Consider the following 18,556-nt stretch of genomic DNA (forward strand, 5'->3'; position numbering starts at 1 on the left):
ATCCATTTTGAGAATAAACTCTCATATACTTTGGATTTCCTCGAAAAGTTTAATAGAGACAGTATTCTCACTTATAAACTCATGATCAATTAACCAAAAATACCCTTTAATATTCAAATAAATGAAAAAAAAATGTTGGGATATAGAGTGACTAGATCCGATAGAGATATATTTGAAATATAATAAATATATACTTAAAAGATTGGATAAAGATATTCTTTGAAGCTATATTTATTAAATTAAAACCCTATATATACCCGTAAAAATCATTTAAATTTAGAAGCTATATTTAGTAAATTGAAATTATATATATAATTAGCGGTGTTTTAAAAATGTACTTTCTCGTACTTCTATGTATAAAATGTACTTTCACCTTGTAGGTATACTTCTCTGTATAAAATGTACTTTCTCCTTCTCTTTATAAAATATACTTTCTCCACCTTCTGTACAAAACCTTTAGTCAATATTCTTTGTATTCTAGTTGTACAATGGTAATTGATATTAAACCTTTAGCCAATATATTCCATATATTTTCTCTCTTCTATTCTTTGTGTTCATCATCGAATGTGTGTTGTTGAGCGATTCTAACAATTGGTATCAGAGCTAACAACGGGTATTGACCCTAAAAAAAAAGTGTTTGAAATTTTCATTAATACCTGTAATAAACAACTTCAAACTTTATTAAAAAGTTATTGTTTTAATAAGAATGATCCGATTGATACTGCACGCAAGGTGTTTGATGAAATGTCAAGTAAGGCCTGCCCACCTGACGACGTTTGCTGTACGACTATGGTGTCTTCAGTGTGTAAGTAGGTCAAATTGATGTTTCTAGAGAGCTAGCGGGAGGATTTTAAACCAGAGTTTTACTGTTTATCATGCTTTGATTGATGGGATGTGTAAACAAGAAAGAATTGAGGTAACAATCAAGTTGTTGGGTGAAATGGGTGAAATGGTGGGTAATAGAGCTGACCCCAATGGGGTAACTCTCTATTGGTACGAGACCTTATAGGAAAATCAAAAGTAAAGTTAAAAGTGGACAATATTATACCGTTATAGAGGTATGTGATTCCTAACTTGATATCAAAGTCATGCCCTTAACTTAGTCATGTCAATCAAATTCTCAAATGCCAAACGAATAAGTTGTGAGTCTCAAAGATGTAGTCGAAAGTGACTCAAGTGTCGAACAAATGGTGTACTTTGTTCGAGGGCTCTAGAGGAGGAGTTGAGCCTCTATTAAAGGGAGACTATTCGAGGGCTCTGTAGGTCTCAAGGGAGGGAGTCCCACGTTGGCTCATTTAGGGAATGATCATGGGTTTACAAAGAAAGAATACATCTCCATTGGTATGAAGTCTTTGATCATGAATTTACAAGGAAGGAATACATCTACATTGCTATAAAGTCTTTGGTCTTAAGGGACAAAAAAGAGAGTTGCAACTTAGATTAGATCATGAAGTCTTCTAGGGTCTTAAGGGACAGAAAAGAGAGTTGCAGCTTAGATCATGAAGTCTTCTACGGTCTTAAGGGACAGAAGGGTCTTAAGGGACAGAGAAGAGAGTTGCAGCTTAGATCATGAAGTCTTCTACGGTCTTAAGGAACAGAAAAGAGAGTTGCAGCTTAGATCACTCTCCTTAGAAACCCGAGAAAGATAGTTATCTACTAAGATAAGGATGCGAAAAGAGTCTACAATTAAGCTGCTCTACTAAGATAAGGATGCCAAAAGAGTCTACAATTAAGCTGCTTATACTCATTCCTTTCTACTTTTTTTTTCAGGTGAGGAATGCACTATGAATCTTAACTCCATAGACGAGTGTCCTGGGGCATCTAGGAGTCTGTGCATAATTTGTTTAGATCTGTCATGCATTGTTTTGTAAACCGTTTACGTACTTTTCATCCTTGAACACCTTGTTTCGGATTTCAAACCTTTTACATAATTGCTGTTGTAATCTCATCTTAGATTCATTGCATGGTCGGTTGGTCCAGCCCTGATTTCTGGATTTAAATTTTGAGTACAAAGTAAAGCTACGAGAGAGTATCCTCAAAGAGAACAGTATCGAAAACTCCTCTTTATTGACGTCCACTTTATTAATGATCTAGAAATAGAAAACAAGCACAACAACATTACTCGGTAGGTGCCATGATCGCCAAATTGGCTTTAGCGATGTTGCCATCGGCGCCCTTTGGATAGAAGCCCCCAGGAACACGCTCATTACCCCCACCATACACAATCCTCAGAATCTCCTCGGGTGTTCTTGCGTATGAGATTGAGTACTCATTTCCAGCAAGCACGTTCCCTGAGACCTTACCCTCAGCACCCTTGTCTTTGGGTACCACAATGCCCTCATCTTTAACGCCTGCACGTCCTAGCTCATTCCGCAGTTCTGATATGCGCTGCGTGAACTCTGCCACTGTCACTCCATATGGTTCAACCCTCTTCGCTGCACGTTCATAAAGAAGGGTTCTGATCACTGCATCTTGACCTGATTCAACTCCTAAAAGACCTGCAACAAGCTGAACCATTGGCTCGTAGGATTGTGTTTAGTGTTATGTATGTATAAAAGATTGAAATTATGTTTGAATTTCAGGGAATACCCTTTTGGAGGCAGCAGATTTGAGCTTTGGATTTGCTCCGACATACCCAGTGAGTCCAACGTAAGGGACGATGTAGCTTGCGAGGAGGAAGTTCAAGTCATTAGCATATGGGTCAAATGGTGGTTTCAACTTACTGTCAAAGGCTCTGTCCATCACTTTGCCAAATGACTCTGAACTCAAGTTCAGCAATGGCCTTGGAAATCCTTTCACTGTATTTTTAATTGCCCTGCGTAAATTGTGTGATGTAAAATGTGTTAGGAATTATACACTCATGATCATTCCCTAAATTAGCCAACGTGGGACTCCCTCTCAATGATCATTCCCTAAATTAGCCAACGTAGGACTCCCTCCCCTGAGGCCTGTAGAGGTCTCGAATAACCTCCCCTTAATCGAGGCTCAACTCCTTCTCTAGAGCTCTCGAACAAAGTACACCATTTATTCGACACTTGAGTTAATTTTGATTACACCTTCGAAACTCACAACTTCTTTGTTCGACATTTGAGGATTCTATTGACATGTATAAGTTAAGGGCATAAGTTATGGGTATGACTCTGATACCCAGTTAGGAATCATAGACCTCCACAATAGAGATGTATTCCTAACTTACAAACTCATGATCTAACCCCTCAAGTAAGCCGAAACTCCTCCCAACAATCCTCAACAAAATGACCCGCGAAAGTAAAATCAACTAGAAAAATACCTCAAGTGACCAACTTCCTGGTAGGCAAATTGCATGATGATGTCCTTGATGAAAGGACCCAAATTGGCCATCTTAGCGCCAATAGGCGATGGCCCTCCCATGGTTAAATATGGTGCAACTTTATCCAAACCATATCCAACAGAGCCAAACAAGAAGAATTCAGCTTCCAAGTACTCTAAATTCAGTGGGAATTCTAAAAGATCAACATCTGATTGGGGAATCAAACGGTCTGCTCTTCTGACACTCGCAGTACAAGGAGTTAGCAGCTGCAGGGCAACCAGGAAGCTTACAACAATGGCTCTAATACTCATACCACACCCTGCCATGCTTTGATATCCACTTCTCTACCTTTGTAATGATATTGTGTCCATTTTATAAGCTCTTTGCTTGTAGAATAGATGGCAGGCTAAGGATGCAGACTTAAAGTTCGATTGCCACCTTCTTTTGGATGCCGACAGCTGCTCCTGCTACAAAACAAGCTTAGTAGGTGGACCCTAACTTAGACATGAATGGATGTTGTCTTTGCATGGCCATCCGGCGTCCACGCTTATTGATTATTAAACTAAATTTTGCACCCAAATTCAACTTTCATTAACGATGCACTAAAACGCTTTTACTTCTCGAACTGGGCATAGTTGATTGACGGATATTTCTTTCCTTGAGGTCGGAGTTTAAATTTTTATACCCACTTGTTATAACGAAAGAAATACCTTCAATAACTGTGCAGTAAAATGTTATTATTTGTCGAGCTGATTGGCAGGTATTTTTTTACTCGGGATCGAAGTTTAATTTTCATACCTCATTTATTATACTAAAACAAATGCCTTCAATAACCCTGCAGTGAACCACTTCTATTTGTCTACGTAAGCATAGCTGATTGACAGGTATTTCTTTCCTCACGGTCCTAATTTCTATTTTCAAACTCTCCTTGTACTAAAAATATCTCCGAGACTTGACCAATAGAGAGTTGAAAACTTAATTTCACGAGATGAAATTCACTCATTCTCGATGTAGGGTAAATAGATGAGTAATTCCCATATGTACTAATTTCTGGACTTGAATAATTGTGTCTCACGGCTCCAGAGTTTATAGTTAGATCATAAACAAATTATTTATTAGAGGATCAGTAATATTTTAATAAGAGTAGGTGACCTTAAAAGGAATATAAATAAATTATTTTTTTATTGGAAGTTCCCTTCCCAACTCATTATAACACTAAAATTTTTAAAAATTTAGAAGGATTCGAATTAATATTTAATATATAAAATATAAAAGAAAAAATATATTTAGTTGGAAGGGTTCAAATTAATATATATAATAAAAATAGAGAAAATGTATATTAATTTAGCTCCAACTCTTGGACGTAGGCCTACTGGCAAGATTGATTAGGTCAAGCATGAATGATTCTAAACGCAATATAAAATTGGCGTAGAAACTTGGCACAAAAGTTTTTTTTACTCCACGATAAATATAACATACATGACTTTATATTGCCTCTCAAAATGAAATTCTCGACTCTTCATGAGGCATTTCAAGAATTTTTAACATTCATTGTAACACGATCTATAGTTTATTGATGACCACTTTTTTGGTGATCTAGAAATAGAAAGCAACTGCAGCAACTGCAGCAACAGCAACAGCAGCAGCATTATTTGCTATGTGTCTTGGTCGCTAAGTGGCATTTAGCGATCCGACCATCGGCACCATTCGGATAGAAACCCCCAGGAACATGCTCATTACCTTCACCGTACAAAATCCTTAGAACCTCCTCGGGGGTTCTTGCGTATGCCAGTGAGTACTCATCTCCAGCAAGCACGTTCCCTGAAGTCCTACCCTCAGCACCCTCGTGTTTGGGTGTCACAATGCCACCGTTGTCTTTGGGTACCACAATGCCTTCATCTTTTGTGCCTGCATGTCCTAGCTTATTCATCAGTTCTGAAATGCGCTCTGTGAACTCCGCCACTGTCACTCCATATGGTTCAACCTTCTCCCCTACGTGTTCATAAAGAAGAGATCTGATTACTGCATCTTGACCCGATTCGACTCCTAGAAGACCTGCAACAAGCTGAAACGTCGACTCGTAGGAGTGTGTTTAGTGTCATGTATGTATGTAAGATTGAGAAGTGTCTTTGAATTTCAGGGAATACCTTCTTGGAGGCAGCAGATTTGAGCTTTGGATTTGCTCCAGCATACCCAGTGAGTCCAACATTAGGAAGGATGTAGCTAGCGAGAAGGAAATTCACGTCATTAGCATACGGGTCGAAAGGTGGGTTCGTCCAACAGCCAAGGGCTCTATCCATCACTTTGGAAAATGATTCTGAACTCAAGTTCAGCAATGGCCTTGGAAATCCTTTCACTGTATCTTTAATGGCCCTGCATAAATTCGTGTGTAAAGTCTAGTTAGGATTGTACAAAAACGCACGTACTCGATCTAGATGAACACAAAGAGCAGAGAAAATGCAAGAAATAATATTCGCTAAAGGTTTATATGGATGACTTCAAGTGAGAGAGGATATAAAGAATTGAATAACCTAAAATAGGCAGCAGGCTCCATAACCCGACAAAAGACAACTAGAAAAATACCTCACGTGACCAACTTCCTGGTAGGCGAATTGCGTGATGATGTCCTTGATGAAGGGGCTCAAGTTGGCCTTTTGAGCACCAACAGGCGATGGCCCTCCCATGGCTAACTCTGGTGCAACTTTATCCAAACCATGTCCCAGAGAGCTAAATAAGAAGAATTCGGCTTCCAGGTACTCTAAATTCAGAGGGAATTCTAAAAGATCAACATCTGATGGGGGAATGAAATGGGCTGCTTCTCTGATACTTGCAGTACAAAGAGATGGCAGATGGAGGAGGATGAGGAAGCTTACAGCAATGGCGGTAATGCTCATACCACATTTTGCCATACTTTGATATTCACTTCTCAATCTTTGTAATAATATGAGTTTCAGCCCTCTCTTATGAGCATTATATAGGCTGTTGCTCGTAGAGTTGGTAATATACAAATTTCTCTCTTTCGAACAAGATAAAAATAAGTTCACGATGTAATGAAAATACAGAGACTAAAATAGAATAAATTCAAAGTATAACGTATTCCTTAAAAGGTTCGGAGTAAACTCAAAATATACAACAGACCAACTTTGGAAGAAAGATGGGAATGAAGGGAAGAACTGATACTCATCAAAAGCAGCATTCATGATTCAATCAGATTTCCAGTTAACAAGAAGCAAGAACAATCCCAATATGTCTAAAATTGGGTCAATAATGAATAGGTAAAGTTTCCAATCGGGCAGAGTATTAGAAATTTGAAATTAGATAGCTATGATCCATCTTACAAACACATCCAACTTTGGAAGCTCAACTCAGCCTGAAAATTGTAACTAATTGTGCATATCATTTACTTCCAACCATATTTTTCCACTTAAATTGCTAATGCCTCAACAAATTGGTATGAGATTAATCATTAGTCTAGCTCTACAAACCCAACCGAAAAACAGACGCATCATAATGTTTCTAATAGGATTTTAAATTTTCGCCAACATGTTGACATTTTCAGATATTCATAAGTTTGAAATCGACATGAAAGATGAATTACATTTAATAACTTGGTTCCCATGGAGAAACAGTTGCGATGAAGATAATTCGACATCGAGTCACGTGTGGTTTGTTGACATGACCTAAAACCTACAAGTATTTTAACTGGTGAAGGGCATATAATTCAGGGAAAATAATGGCAGTTTCAATAACTTAATACCTGAAGTGAAGCAAAACTCCATCACAGAATTGTAGAATTAGCTCAATGCCTTCATGGCCCACTCCGAAGCGAATGCAGATGGTATCAATCATGTGCCATTACGTGATAAGGACAAAATCTAACGCAGCTAAAACAAACCTCATTACATGAAACTCACCTCAACTTCTACTGCCAAATTGAAACTATCCAATTATTTTTTAGTTCTATTTCTCAAGTCTCTGCTGCCTGCAGAAGATTTGATGGCCTTACTTCCGCTGTCGTCGTCGTCGTCGTCGTCGTCGTCGTCGTCGTCACCGTCAACAATAATAATCCCATCTTCAATATCATCACCATAATCATCCAACTCATCTTCACCATCCCAATCCAGTTCATCCTCACTATCATAATCATCCATGTCCTCTTCCTCTTCTTCTTCACTGTAGTCATCTCCTGCACGAAGGGAATGAAACTCGGGAGGTGGAGGGCAATCTTCGGTGATAGCAGCATCCCTCTTAATCACAAGATGTCGAATTACTCTTTCATCCATATCTAACATGCTCTTAAATTCATTAATCCATTTGGCCTCCAGTTCAAAATTCATCAATATGTAATGTGCATAATTGGCTTTCTTTATCTTGTATGCCAGCCTTCGCATTCCCCAGTCACTCAGTCTCCATATCTTCCCTTTCTTCTCCCTTATAAAACCTGCAACAGCATTTTTATTTTAATCAGAAACTGAAGGAAAATTCAACACAACTCCAAAGAAACATTGATGCAACTCGGATCAATAAGCTGGCCTTGAGTTGCTGAGCCTGATGGTCAAAAGTTATGACTTGCACAAGACATGGAATTTACATGTAACAGCCCAAACCTACCGCTAGCAGATATTGTCCTCTTTGGGCTTTCCCTTTCGAGCTTACCCTCAAAGTTTTTAAAACGCGTCTGCTAGGGAGAGGTTTCCACACCCTTATAAAGGGTTTTTCGTTCTCCTCCCCAACCGATGTGGGATCTCACATTACATGTTCGCTACAATACCATTTAGAGAAAACAGCCTTGCAGGCAGCACAAAGTCGCATAAGAGAGCCAAATTGTCAAGATAGTTGCCTTACCTTGAACTTTCTCATTTACACTCTCAACCTCTTCTGCGTTCTTCTCGTGAATTAAGAAGACTACCTCATAGTGACGCACTGCAGTGACAAGAAAGGAAATACACCACTTCAAATATAAACAAATACAGGATGAAACTATTGCCTTCTTTAGACAATAGTTGGGCAACAAAAATTACACAAACTAAATAAATACAACCTTTTTCTTCCTGTGTTAATGATAAAAACATCAACTCCCTATTCATTGTGTTGTATTAATCATACTTGACCAGAACAAGCAGAAAGTAAGCTTACTTTGTAGAACTTTCGATTCACTTTCCAACTGAAGGTTCAAATATTCATAAAGCTTTTCTGCAAAATTAGGGCAAAAGTGAAATTGATATCTCCTGTTCATAGTCACCATAATCTTCTAGAAGGAAAGGAAAGCCAAAGAATGGATCAAAATGGAAGAGAAATGATCACCTTCTTCCGCATCAGCAAATTCGGGGAGAAATTGACCATCTTCAGCAACTCTTTTCTGCGAATCAAAACCAAAAGTCCACTCAAGAAATTTCTCCGACTCACAAAGTATATAAGCAGATTAAACATCAGTATGTCTGAGCAGCTTCCTATCAAATTTTTGTACTGGCCTCCAATATCTACGCTTAGGAGTTTCAATTCTCGATTCTTAGAAGTTCCTCGAGTAGCATATCAGAGAACCTTCAAAAAGCACTTGAAGCAAAGAAGGTATCGAAGAGAATGACATTCAAACAAACCTCCACGAATTCTCGGCTTCTAAAATTTCCGCTTCTCGGCTCATAGATTCAAACCAGTTGGAAATAGTTCAAAGAGCAAAGAATCGCCGAAATTTGAAGATAATGAACAGATGACGACAGACACATAAAAATATATAAAGATTAAAAAGAAATGAGAAGCATTAAAACTGCACCTCCTTAAGCAGAACAGCTTCAGGGAAGAAGCCGGTAGTCTCATCAGGTTTGGGAACGGAACGGTGGCCGTCGTCCTTGTTAGAATTGGTTTTCTTTGCCGCGACAACCACGGATTTTCTTGCGAATCCAGTCGGTGGATTGAGAGTGCAAAAGGAAGAGCATACATTGGGAAAATCAGAGAAAAGGGTTCGTGATCCCCAGAAGCCATTTCGAGGCAACAGAGAGGGAGCCTTGAGAGAAGGATAAGCTGAAGAAGAAGAAGGGGAGAAAAGAAGAGTATCCATGGCGTACGGAAATGGCAGAAGCCGGGATGGACTGAAACGATACCATTGTAATCGTCTTAAGATATTTATACTCAAAAAATTTAAATGCTCCATTATTAAATAAAAAAATAAGGAATGGAAACATAATATTAAAAAAAAAAAAAAAAAAANCATTTTTTCAACTTTTTAATTTTCATTAATATCTTTAAAATTTATTCTATTAATATCCTTATTTTAAAAAAAAAAAATTAATCTTATTTATTCAAAGTAAATATTAATTTCTTTGAATTTATAATTAAACTTAATTTCCATAATTGAATTTAAATATATATATATATTCTTGAAACTAGTTCATGTTTAACATTTTTTGAAACCGATTATAAAGTCAAACTCTTCCGAATTAAAACGATATTAATTATAAAGTCACGATTGCACTTTGATGATAGCAGACTTGCAATTGTGCGGCATTCACTTCCCAGCAACAAGTGAGTTAAGACTATTTGTTCTTGCGTCGCCCACGGCCCAGCGACGTATGCTCGAGCTTCTAACCCCAATTCAAGAAGAAAGTGTTAGAAAACGGGACAGAGAGATTTCGAAAGAGAGTTTTGAAAGCAAGATTTGAGAAATTGAAATTGGTGTTATATGGGGAATGTAAACAAAAAGTCAACAACAACGGCTTACTGCATATAACTATCGGGTAGGGAGAAGTTGACATCTTCAGTCTCATAAAACAAGACCTCTTATGTATAAGGAAACGGAAGCAAACTTAGCTACAATCTAACTACAATGATTCCCTACGAACGAAGACTAGACAATGGCCTTTATCGAGTAATAAAAAATGCGAACGAAAAGTCTCGGGGGCAACCGACGAAGCAGAGCCATACCGAGGCCATCTTCCATATAATTCTTCATATTTAAGGTTAGTGCAATACCTTAGGGCTGTGGACTTACTTAGTGTAAATCAGGCCATATATATACAAACTCTTGATGCCATCCTTACCTTACCTTACCTTGTACACTTCAAAATTAGTAGCAGCAGGTTTAACCAAATAACCTCAATAATAATCAACTATATTCCCTACTTCTTTCCCCTCTTCTTTTTCTTGTTCCCACTCCCACTATTATTGCTACTACTTTTGTTAAAACTTCCTCCTGCTTTAGCAGGTGAGCTCTCCGTGGCGCTGCTGCCACCGACGTTGTCGAACGCACCTGTCTGCACGGCATTCTGAAACCACTCGAAGAATTCTTCTTCTGTCATGTTCTCTTCTATGTTTGATGCAGGCATTTGGCCTCCTCTTTGGCTGGAACTTGATCCTCTGGTGTTTTGCTTCGAGGTTACGCTTGTGTTTACGTGAAAACTCGGCCTGTGGGTGTTGGCTGGACATCTCATTCCCTGCACAAATATACAAAACCATTGCGGGATCGAGAAGAGCAGCATGACATCAATATTACACGAGGTGTTAAATTTGAAAGCGACTGTTTTATCGACGTTACCTGACAAATATACCATCCAGTAGCATCGTATATTCGGCTATCTGCACATACGTAGGCAGAAGGAGCATCTACCTGAACAGTGAACATAGTGTGTTTATGTGAGACTCCCAGTGATGCAAACATATTCATGAAAAGGTTAAGAAAAAAGCATAGCTCTTTTTCTGTGTTATTGTACTGTGTTTGGTTCCTTTTCAACTAAATCGTCCACAAAAGGGAACGAACCACAAATTTCCAGAAAATGATGGCTTGTTTTCGCCCCGAGAGGACCTCGAAGACGCACCCTTAGATAGATTTAGGCAGAAAAACGTTCAAACTGAAAGTATTGAAAGATGTTGCAACCTTTGATAGCAAAAGGGCAATGGAAGAAAGATGTGGTTCACATTCTCTTTACTATTCAGGCAGAGGAAACAAACAGAGGGGGATAAAGACCAATTTTTACACTTTGTTCGAAACCGCTCGTGCCCGCTCATGCGTGTTTCTAGCTACCACGTTCTAACAATCGGAAATAGTGACATCGTGCTTCATCGAGAGAGAGAGAGAGAGAGAGAGAGAGAGAGAGAGAGAGAGAGAGAGAGNATATCTCACAATCTCTCCTTTAAAGTGAAGTTCCCAACCCATTTATCCTTCAAAAAACGGATGAAATTTTCTTTCTTGGCCAAGAAAGTCAAAAACCAGAAGGAATGATTGCTAGCAATATTCTAACAATGCCAATGGTCTTGATAATCTTTCACCCATTTGGCTTTTCACCGTAAGTACTAAAGATAACCCTACGCCAAAGAGCACTCTTTGCTTGAATAAATCTGCACTACTACTTGAGTAACAAGGCATTTTTCCTCTGTTGAAAAGCACCATTACCGAGCCCTCCATAACACGAAGGGAGGAAAGTTTCCCGTCAATTCACCGAGTACAAGACCGAGAAGGTTCCTGTAAGCCAACTCATCAAGGTCAAGGGGCACTAATGGAAGAGTCAAATGCCTCGATTTTATATATATATCCGGAACGGAAAGACATTGCATTGGAGACGGACGATTGACAGGACCGAAGCAAAAAGCCCACATACATGTACCAAGGTTTGTCAGAGATAGTGCCTTAAGCAAGTACTCAAGGTATATACACTGCTCTAAGATTAGGTAGGAGTCGATTTCAGAAACATAAGAGCTTGGAGACTAACCTAGCTGCAACAGATATTGTCACGTCTTACCTGAGAATATAAAGAAATTTCCTACCAATCTATGAATCTCAATAGTAACTTCCTTTGATGGTTTGAGGATCGAAAAGAAGAACGAGGGAGACTACAAATAACTGATTGAGCGAGGGTAAGGCGACCTCTCTTACAAATAACTGATTGAGTGCCGGATCCCGACTTCTTCCTAAAGTCCCCCCACCTACCCCCGAAGGGATGCTCAAACAAGAGAAATCAGCAGCTCAATATCAACATTAATGTCGATGATAGCAGTATTGAATATACAAATTAAACGAATCTCCTATAATAAAAGGTCGCGACTGCACAGGCGAAAGAAAGGTCGTGGCGGTGGCAACAACAACACAATAACAACAAGAGAGTAGGAAACTAATGCAAACTCCTCGGATGCAGGCTGCAGTGGCACAAGAAGAAGAACGATAAGGGGGGAGGTGGTGGCCTGGAGCACGTGATATTGAGTGGAAGAAAGAGTTCAGGCTTTCCTTTCATCTATTATTTGTGTTGATTGACAGGTGAATATCTATACGAATACCTAACAGTTTAGTGTTAAGACATAACATACATCCTTCAACAAAACCATATTTCACATGATTTTTCTACGGAAACTATATTCAGAGACCACAATAGGTACAATGTAGTACCGATAGGCCGAACCCTACATAAGAATATAACTATTAGCACTAGAAACGTAAGTTATTGCACGATGTGTCTTGGGGAGTTCGAAGCTCTCGAAAGTCAATTATACTATATCTTAACTGAATTTCTCAGTAAAGCACACTACCTAGTTTGTGTTCTATCAAATACATCGATGTGAATACGCTAAAAACTAACATTAGAACAATTGGTACGAGCACCATTATAGCTTTTTTTATAAGCCTTATATAAGTGAGAACTGGTAAGTCGAGAAATTCAACACGTATCCACACATCAAATAATGCAAAGTTTTGATAAGAAGCCAATCCACGTGTAAGCGAAACATACCTTCTGCAGCAATCCAAAAAGAAAAGGCTGGGAAGATTGCTCCACCCACCCATCTCCATCCTTTGCTTGATGAAAATCTTTGCATTCCTTCAGAAAAAGTAAATGTACAAAACACGATACATAGAGCATCCAACATGAGGATATTAAATCAAACCTAACAAAATCAAGAGTGAGTCTAAAATAGAAGAGAGAAACCTGGCACCATCTAGCTTGAGATTTCGATTTGCTAGTGTATCTCCATAAATGAAATTTGTTGCACTTTTTGCAAGCTATTCGTCTTGATTCACCGAAAGGATCTTCTCTATCCGTTGTTGAACGTGAAAATGCAAATGGACCACTCCCTCCACTCTATAAAATAAATGCATCGTCTTTGTGAAAAGCCAAATAAGATACTCGAACTAAAAATTTGGACGCATGAGCTATCATCGAGTATTTAACTCATTGCTCAAGTATAATTTACCTAGAAGTGTATTGAACTGAAAAATTTTCTGGTGTTATACCTTTTTCCTAAAAATAATTTGCTTCCCACCCTCTTTCCTTTTTTACCATTCTATAAATGGATGGAGTTATACCTTCCGTGAAGCACTCTGAAACCTGCGGAAAATGTTTAGCAGCTCTTCCCTTCTAAGTTCATCATCATAGGTTTTTCGCTTTGTCGAATCAAGTAACACCTAGAAAAAAAAAACGCATTCGACTCTCAAGAAACAATATAATACAAAATTCAAAAGTATTGCATAATACCTGCAAGATTAAAAGAAAAACGTTACCTCGTATGCATTTTGAAGTTTTTTAAATGCTTCAGCAGCCTTTTCATTCCCCATGTTTTTATCAGGATGGACCAACATTGCCTGATAACCAGTTTACAAGCTCATTCAACAAACTAGATATATACCATTACCACTTCTGCAGATAATCAAGATAATATTTCAAAAAATATCAAATTTCCTTGATGTATGACACCACTTATAAATAAAAATGAGATTTTCTTCCATTAATCGATACAAAATGCAGTGTTGAATAACAGAAGACCACAACATTAAAAACAAACAATAAGCCGATCCATCAGGAAATTACATGAGACAGAGCATAATGAATATAACAATGTGAAGGGTGAATACTAATAGATCATGCAAACTGTGGCAATATTAATGCAAATTTACCTTTCTCCTATACTCCTTCTTGAGTAGGGATGGATCCATATTCTCATACCGAGACAATCCCAAAACTGCGTAGTGGTCTGTACAATTCAGCAAACGAATGAATTCATCTTCAGAAGATAGCTCAGAATCAGCTCCACTGGTTGAGGGTGTGCCTGAACTCCGATCAGCAGCAAAGCCTGCACCACTAAATTCAGAAGATGATGCTTGCATAGGATCATCATGAAAGAAGCGAGGCTGATCTGGCATCCCAGCAGTTTGTTCAGGATATCTGTTCGATCTCCTATGCTCATTTATGTTGTTCTTTAGGAAATAAATCAGAGCATCACTTGAAACAAATGACAAATTCAGGCCCAAAAGCAAACCAAACCATCCAGTGCATACCCATACACAATAAACCGAATACAATGTGGTGATAAAGAGAGCAACTCGTTCATGGCTCAATATAAATGCCAGCCCTGAAAATTGTGATGCAACACCTCAATGAATGAGCCTTGACATGATGATAGCATATATGGAAAAATTGTGGACGTTCTAAAGGTAAAAAAATCACCTCCAAGAAAGATGATCAGCATTGTTGTCCAAAAGTTTCCATAAAACCAAAGGAAAGCTGCTCCAGAGATGGCGATGGCCAAAATTGCAAAAGCAAACCCAACAAAAATTCCAAGGGAAGCAGCTACCACCTGATTAGATTTCATAAATTAATTGTCATTAGAGGATTTTTAAACTGTACTTCAACTTGAAAATGGATAACACCATCTTACTTAAAGTAACTATTTTATGGAGAGTCCACAAGGAATCTAAATTTTTTAAAAAAAAATGCTTTAAAACAGCCATCCGTACAGCCACACAGTATAATTTTTCTTTAATCCCATGCTTCAACTGGTATCATCCATATAACATCAACTACATGCTTAGAATAAAAAATAACTTGGTGATTTAATTCCTTTGAATATCCATAAGCTATTAGAGACTTTCTCTAAGGGGAAAATCACTATTGTTATTTAAGATAATAAACAAGACAAAGAACGAGAAAAGATAGTAAATAAAACACGTTAAAACAAGATAGGAACTAACATCTATGCAAGAGTATTGGAAGTGCTTACCAAGATCACAAGGAATTTAATAATTCCAACCATTGCAATTGTTGAAAGAATGGAGAACCATATAACTGAGAAGAAGGATGTTGTCCCCATACGTACAAAGGAATCGATGCCCCTGAGGGCACAGTCCAACCATACAATTGATAAAAGAAGCATTACATTCCCCAAATGCATCATCCATTTCAAAACAATGGGATATGCTTTCATAATCTTCTTTCCAACATAGGCACTTGCGTTTAGCAAGTTGTTCTTCATAGAATTAAACAAAGGTCTTTGTTGCTCCAGCAACACATGGGCTGCTTCCAATACCGATGACATAGATTCCACGAAGCTTTTCACGAAAACATTATCTGAAAATTTTAGATTACCCATCACATTTCTGATGTGTTCTCCGTTCAAAAAGCAGCTGAAACTACCATCTAAAGGATCCCGCTCCTTATCAGACCCATTGTACTGTTCTCCTATACTAGAATCCTCATTATTTCCATTGCAGTTCCCGGATTCTTCGGGGAGACATGTTGGCTCGTCTGGAGAATGAAATCCTTCCACTCCTTGTTTTTCTTTTCTCAAGGACTTCTCAGATTTCTTTAGATTCTTTATACCCTCCCCAGAGTTTCTATTCACCATACCTTCCTCAAAGGCTCTACTATGATGGTTGTCATTCGGTAGTCCCTCTCCGGGGAATACCTTTATCTCTCGTGCTCTCCCCTGTCCCTTGGACTGCAAGTCTGAACCTCTCTTTTTATTGTTCGATACATGGCGCTCTGACCCTGTTTTTTGTTGGTTACCCTTACGAGCCATTGATTCATAAATTTAAGGTTCAATTTCAAGAAGTATTCGATTAAATCATTTCTAATGACAATACATGGTCCAGAACAAGCAAGCAGGATAATGTGCAGGGGCTATAGCCTGTAGACAAAAGAAGTAAACAATCAAAGCTGAATTTTTCTTCCTTTGATGATGATTAAAGTAACAAATATGTTCACGAGAAAATAAATACATAATTGCCAGAAAAACGAAACAAGAACATTAATGGATTGGAAACGTAATCTAGCACTTGCAGAACAGATAATTAAACGGAGGGAAATCAACAGGGACAGAAAAACTTCCAAATACATGGAAAATAAAAAAATTAGAGTCAACTAATACGAAAATCACACTAATTGATGATATATGTTCAATGCCTCATTTCCAGTACCAGTGTAGCAGAGCGTTGATTACAAGTGACAAAAATCAAGAACAAAGTTAATTCCAAGAGTACCAACTGCATAAATATTCCATATAGAACGCTATTCAAGAATAACATTTTTCCGAATATATTTCCGGTGGCAGACACTTTTTTTTGTTTTTCTGATTTCTCTGAATTGCTGATTCCAGAAAGACTGTAAATTTTGAGAAGGAAGCAAATTTCAAACCGAAGTTGAATAAGAACCAGAGAGAAAGTCGTTATTTCCGATGAATCCAATGAAAAGAGAAGGGGAAAAAAAAAAGTAAACAGCAGAAGAACCTCAAATGTCAAAAGAAACAAACATGAAAAAAAAAGAAACCTCGAATTGCAGTATCTAGGAGATGAAGTCCGCCGCCGACGGAAATGAGAAAGGAGCAGCCCAGGCGACAGAAACCCTAATAACCAGAAGTCGAGAAGAGCATAAAAAAAAAAAGCAGAAATTGGAGGCTAGATCTTCATGAAGTATGCAGTTGATATGGAGGAAGTTGAAGCGACGGATTCAATGGCGGACGAAGAGTTGGATACTGCAGTGGCGGCCGGAGAGGAGTACCGGGAAGAGGCCCCCTTATCCGAAGACCAAGGCAGCAGAATGGGATTGAAGAATAGGAGCCCGTCCGGCTGAAATCCGTCGCAATTCGAATTGGTGCGTTGAAAACACGACGTGAGAATTCCGTACGCCGATTAAAGCTATGTCGCCGTCCCCATTATCAACGGCAAGCACAAGAGTTGGAGATCAGCCTGCTCCAATAAAAAATTAGATAAATTTAATCATTTTCTAACAACGCGTCAAATGTCACGTGACTAAAAATTCCCACATGATTCCTTAAATAAATAACAATTTTTTTTATTTTTTTATTTTTAAAGAAAATTTAAACCTCCAACTTAAAAAAATAAAAATTAAAATTAGAGTATAATATTTATTACATTTAATTTTTTTAAATATATAATTATCGGTTACTTTTTAAATAAATTTAGAGTATAATATTTTTAAAAAGTATTTTAATCAAATAAAAAATAAAAAATAAAAAATGTATTTTAATTATTATTTTAATTAAAAGTGACGTTCATGTGATTTGATAATGCATTTCATGTGGTTAAAAATATGAAAATCATGACATATAAATTATATAAATTATCATTATGGTTTTTATTTAATTTTTCAAAATCTTATTTTAAACACGGGATGGTGAGAGAATTTGAACATTTATGAATTTGAACATTTATCATCTTAATCGATAATATATGTCTTAATTAGTAAATAAAATTATATAAAATATTCAAATTGATATATAATATAACGTCTTGTATAGAAATATTTAAAGTTTAGTAAAATTCGTAAATATAATTAATTGATTATTTTATAATTTTTTATTTTCATTAAAGTATTGACAAATTTTTATAATAAAAAACTACTAATTTATACTTTTATTGCATATTGATTGATTGTATTTTATAAAATTGTAATTTTATATTTATTTTGTTAAATACTATTAATTATTAACTGTTAAAATAAAATATTTGTATTAAATAATATATATACAAATAAGAGTAGTCTATGTTTTTCTTATAAAAATTACTTCCATAATTTTGTGCACGTTGTCCGTAAATATTAAATATCACAACAATTAGACTAAATTATCACAATAATTTTATCTTTTAGGTATAATTATTTTTATAATAAAAATTACACTAAATTAATACAAATATCAATGAACCACTAAAAAAAATACATTTTTAACTTTCAAAAGTTTCAATTATAACTTTAAAAAAAAATCTAAAAAATACCTTTAAACTAAAACTAAAATAAAAAAATAAAAAAATAAAAAAATAATAAAAAATAAAAAATAAACTTCAAAAACACATTAATCTTGGATCGAACCCGTTAATTGTTTAAAAATACCATAGATCTATAAATTTAAAAAAAAATACCATAGATTCATATATCTATTAGACAAAAAAAAAAAAAAAAAAAAAAAAAAAAAAAAAAAAAAAAAAAAAAAAAAAAAAAAAAAANATACAAACTTCAAAATTTATGAACGGTATTGATAGCCATAAATTGTTTTAAAAAA

General features: G+C 36.8%; 4 protein-coding genes across 4 annotated transcripts; all 4 read right to left on the reverse strand.

The window, feature by feature from the left end:
• Positions 1 to 2,035: 2,035 nt before the first annotated feature.
• On the reverse strand, positions 2,036 to 3,884 carry LOC111806877 (desiccation-related protein PCC13-62-like). The gene is made up of 3 exons (XM_023692387.1): positions 3,290 to 3,884; positions 2,590 to 2,815; positions 2,036 to 2,508 (listed from the first exon to the last, which is right to left on the reverse strand). Exons 1-3 carry the CDS (start codon positions 3,613 to 3,615, stop codon positions 2,119 to 2,121), a joined length of 942 nt encoding a protein of 313 aa, XP_023548155.1. The 5' UTR covers positions 3,616 to 3,884; the 3' UTR covers positions 2,036 to 2,118.
• Positions 3,885 to 4,756: 872 nt separating this feature from the next.
• LOC111806878 (desiccation-related protein PCC13-62-like) lies at positions 4,757 to 6,685 on the reverse strand. Its single transcript, XM_023692388.1, has 3 exons — positions 5,873 to 6,685; positions 5,437 to 5,662; positions 4,757 to 5,354 (listed from the first exon to the last, which is right to left on the reverse strand). Exons 1-3 carry the CDS (start codon positions 6,196 to 6,198, stop codon positions 4,938 to 4,940), a joined length of 969 nt encoding a protein of 322 aa, XP_023548156.1. The 5' UTR covers positions 6,199 to 6,685; the 3' UTR covers positions 4,757 to 4,937.
• A 115-nt stretch (positions 6,686 to 6,800) lies between these two features.
• On the reverse strand, positions 6,801 to 9,386 carry LOC111806879 (coiled-coil domain-containing protein 1). The gene is made up of 5 exons (XM_023692389.1): positions 9,060 to 9,386; positions 8,594 to 8,648; positions 8,426 to 8,482; positions 8,135 to 8,212; positions 6,801 to 7,730 (listed from the first exon to the last, which is right to left on the reverse strand). Exons 1-5 carry the CDS (start codon positions 9,342 to 9,344, stop codon positions 7,237 to 7,239), a joined length of 969 nt encoding a protein of 322 aa, XP_023548157.1. The 5' UTR covers positions 9,345 to 9,386; the 3' UTR covers positions 6,801 to 7,236.
• Positions 9,387 to 10,047: 661 nt separating this feature from the next.
• Positions 10,048 to 17,242, reverse strand: LOC111806957. Its single transcript, XM_023692513.1, has 10 exons — positions 16,807 to 17,242; positions 15,263 to 16,168; positions 14,710 to 14,839; positions 14,160 to 14,614; positions 13,767 to 13,847; positions 13,572 to 13,670; positions 13,195 to 13,347; positions 13,000 to 13,086; positions 10,818 to 10,889; positions 10,048 to 10,716 (listed from the first exon to the last, which is right to left on the reverse strand). Exons 2-10 carry the CDS (start codon positions 16,058 to 16,060, stop codon positions 10,402 to 10,404), a joined length of 2,190 nt encoding a protein of 729 aa, XP_023548281.1. The 5' UTR covers positions 16,061 to 16,168; positions 16,807 to 17,242; the 3' UTR covers positions 10,048 to 10,401.
• Between the last annotated feature and the right edge of the window lie 1,314 nt (positions 17,243 to 18,556).

This window comes from Cucurbita pepo, chromosome LG12, assembly GCF_002806865.2.
Source record: "Cucurbita pepo subsp. pepo cultivar mu-cu-16 chromosome LG12, ASM280686v2, whole genome shotgun sequence".
Taxonomy (NCBI): Eukaryota; Viridiplantae; Streptophyta; class Magnoliopsida; order Cucurbitales; family Cucurbitaceae; genus Cucurbita; species Cucurbita pepo.